The sequence below is a fragment of the Charadrius vociferus genome, unplaced genomic scaffold, assembly GCF_000708025.1.
Source record: "Charadrius vociferus isolate BGI_N301 unplaced genomic scaffold, ASM70802v2 scaffold556, whole genome shotgun sequence".
Classification (NCBI taxonomy): domain Eukaryota; kingdom Metazoa; phylum Chordata; class Aves; order Charadriiformes; family Charadriidae; genus Charadrius; species Charadrius vociferus.
In genome coordinates this window covers 273,502-275,145 of record NW_009648647.1, presented here as the reverse complement: position 1 = coordinate 275,145, position 1,644 = coordinate 273,502, and the positions used below count along the sequence as shown (strand labels likewise).

General features: G+C 41.1%; 1 protein-coding gene across 1 annotated transcript in view; it reads right to left on the bottom strand.

Annotated features, from left to right (window-relative positions):
- The window catches only part of CARD11 (caspase recruitment domain family, member 11), a 46,682-nt gene that overhangs the window by 10,735 nt on the left and 34,303 nt on the right, over positions 1–1,644 (bottom strand). The window contains exon 13 of the mRNA XM_009886424.1: positions 322–374. Within this exon, the coding sequence (XP_009884726.1) occupies positions 322–374 (53 nt within the window). The remainder of the gene's footprint in view (positions 1–321; positions 375–1,644) is intronic.

The window sequence follows — 1,644 nt, the reverse complement described above, 5'->3', positions numbered from 1 at the left end:
TTTCCCCTCTCAATCTGGTGCTCTCCTTACTGAAAGGCTAGAGGTCTTCTTATCAACCTGCAAACCTCAGCCAAGCACCCTCCATCTACTCATTCTGTCTAATCCTTCTCCTACTTAGTTCTTCAGGAATGACTGCTTTCTTATTCTCACCACCAATTGTCCCTTTGTTTTCTTGTTATGATGAGCTGACTTTATTTTTTCTCAGACCGTGTGTCCCATCTTATTTAGACCAGGACTTGATTACTTGACAGTATCTGTAGCTGGTGAGGTAATCATATAGATCTCATAGTTAAACTATATACAGGATATCCTCTTGCTTACCATCTAGCTCCAAAGCATCATATCCAAAGCTGTCATTGTCCTCTTCAACCAGGCTGGAATTAAAAACAAAGCATGAGATAATGGAAGAGAGAAAGAGAACGCTGTTCACTTTCCAGCTTTCCGCAGAGTTCCAACTTCAGCCGGAGGAATTTTTTCTGTGAAAAAGAAAGATGTTGGAGGTGCTACATCAGGCAGTGGTGCAGCTGCAAAAAAAAATAAAAATAAAATAAGCAAGTAACGTAGTTGTGGGCGCAGGGAAGTTGTAGGGAGATGGCAGGAAGACAGTATGTGTCAACCAGCGAGGGAAGCATATGAAGTAGCAAGAGGATTCAGAAGGAAAAATTGCTAAAAGCAGTGAGGGAACAAAGATTTTGCTGAAGACAAAGGGATGCTGCTGACTGATGGTCTCATAGGTGTGACTTACACCACACCTGCTTCAGCACCGAGATAAATGGCTGCATACGATCTGCTGTATATACACTGCAGTATGGGTTCTTCCCTGATAGATCAAAAATTTCAGAAGCTCACTGACGGACAGAGCGAATGCAAGAGAAGTGACTGAGGTACAGCAGTAAAGGAGTAATTTACCTGCTTGATTTAAAGTACTTGAAGCATTTTATAACAGCTTAATGGTACCTTGCATGGTTACTCAGATACCTACAGTAAGAGAATGGCGAGGTGCTCCAATCTTTTGCAAAGAAACCCTTATGCCACAGCTCTGGTCCCAGTCCAGCTCCCACTGACACAACCCTTCCTGTCAAGGGTGACTAAATTGGTTGGCCTTAAAAACAAACAGTTAAAATTCACCAAAATTTTGCTCTTAAAGGGATATTGGGGATGTCCGGCCAAGTGAGTGATCTGTCTGCTTCACTAGAAGGACTTCATTAAAGCACGTCCTTTGGTTGCAAAGCTGTTTAAATAACAGCTTGTTGTTTTCCCCATTCAGAATGATTTGTAGGTCTCCTGTGGAGCTGATATTCCTTGTATTTGAGTTCAGGTGAAAGGTGAATTTTTGCAGCCAGTCTGGGGAGAATCAGCTATTTTTACACCACACATAAGCAGGGAAATAATACACCTTTTTCTACATATTAAATTATGATCTCACTTTTTTTCCACACAAATCAAGATCAGATGAACTGTGAAACCTGCAACTTGGCATGCAAATAGCAATTATTTTGGATTATGTTCACAGACAAGTTAAAAAACCTTTCCAGGCTAATTATAAAGTTATAAACTACAGTGCAGTGTTGGGCATGCTCCTGAGATACTTGACTCTAGTGATTAGTAGCTCAATAAAGTAAGGCCACATTCAGACCTTGCTCC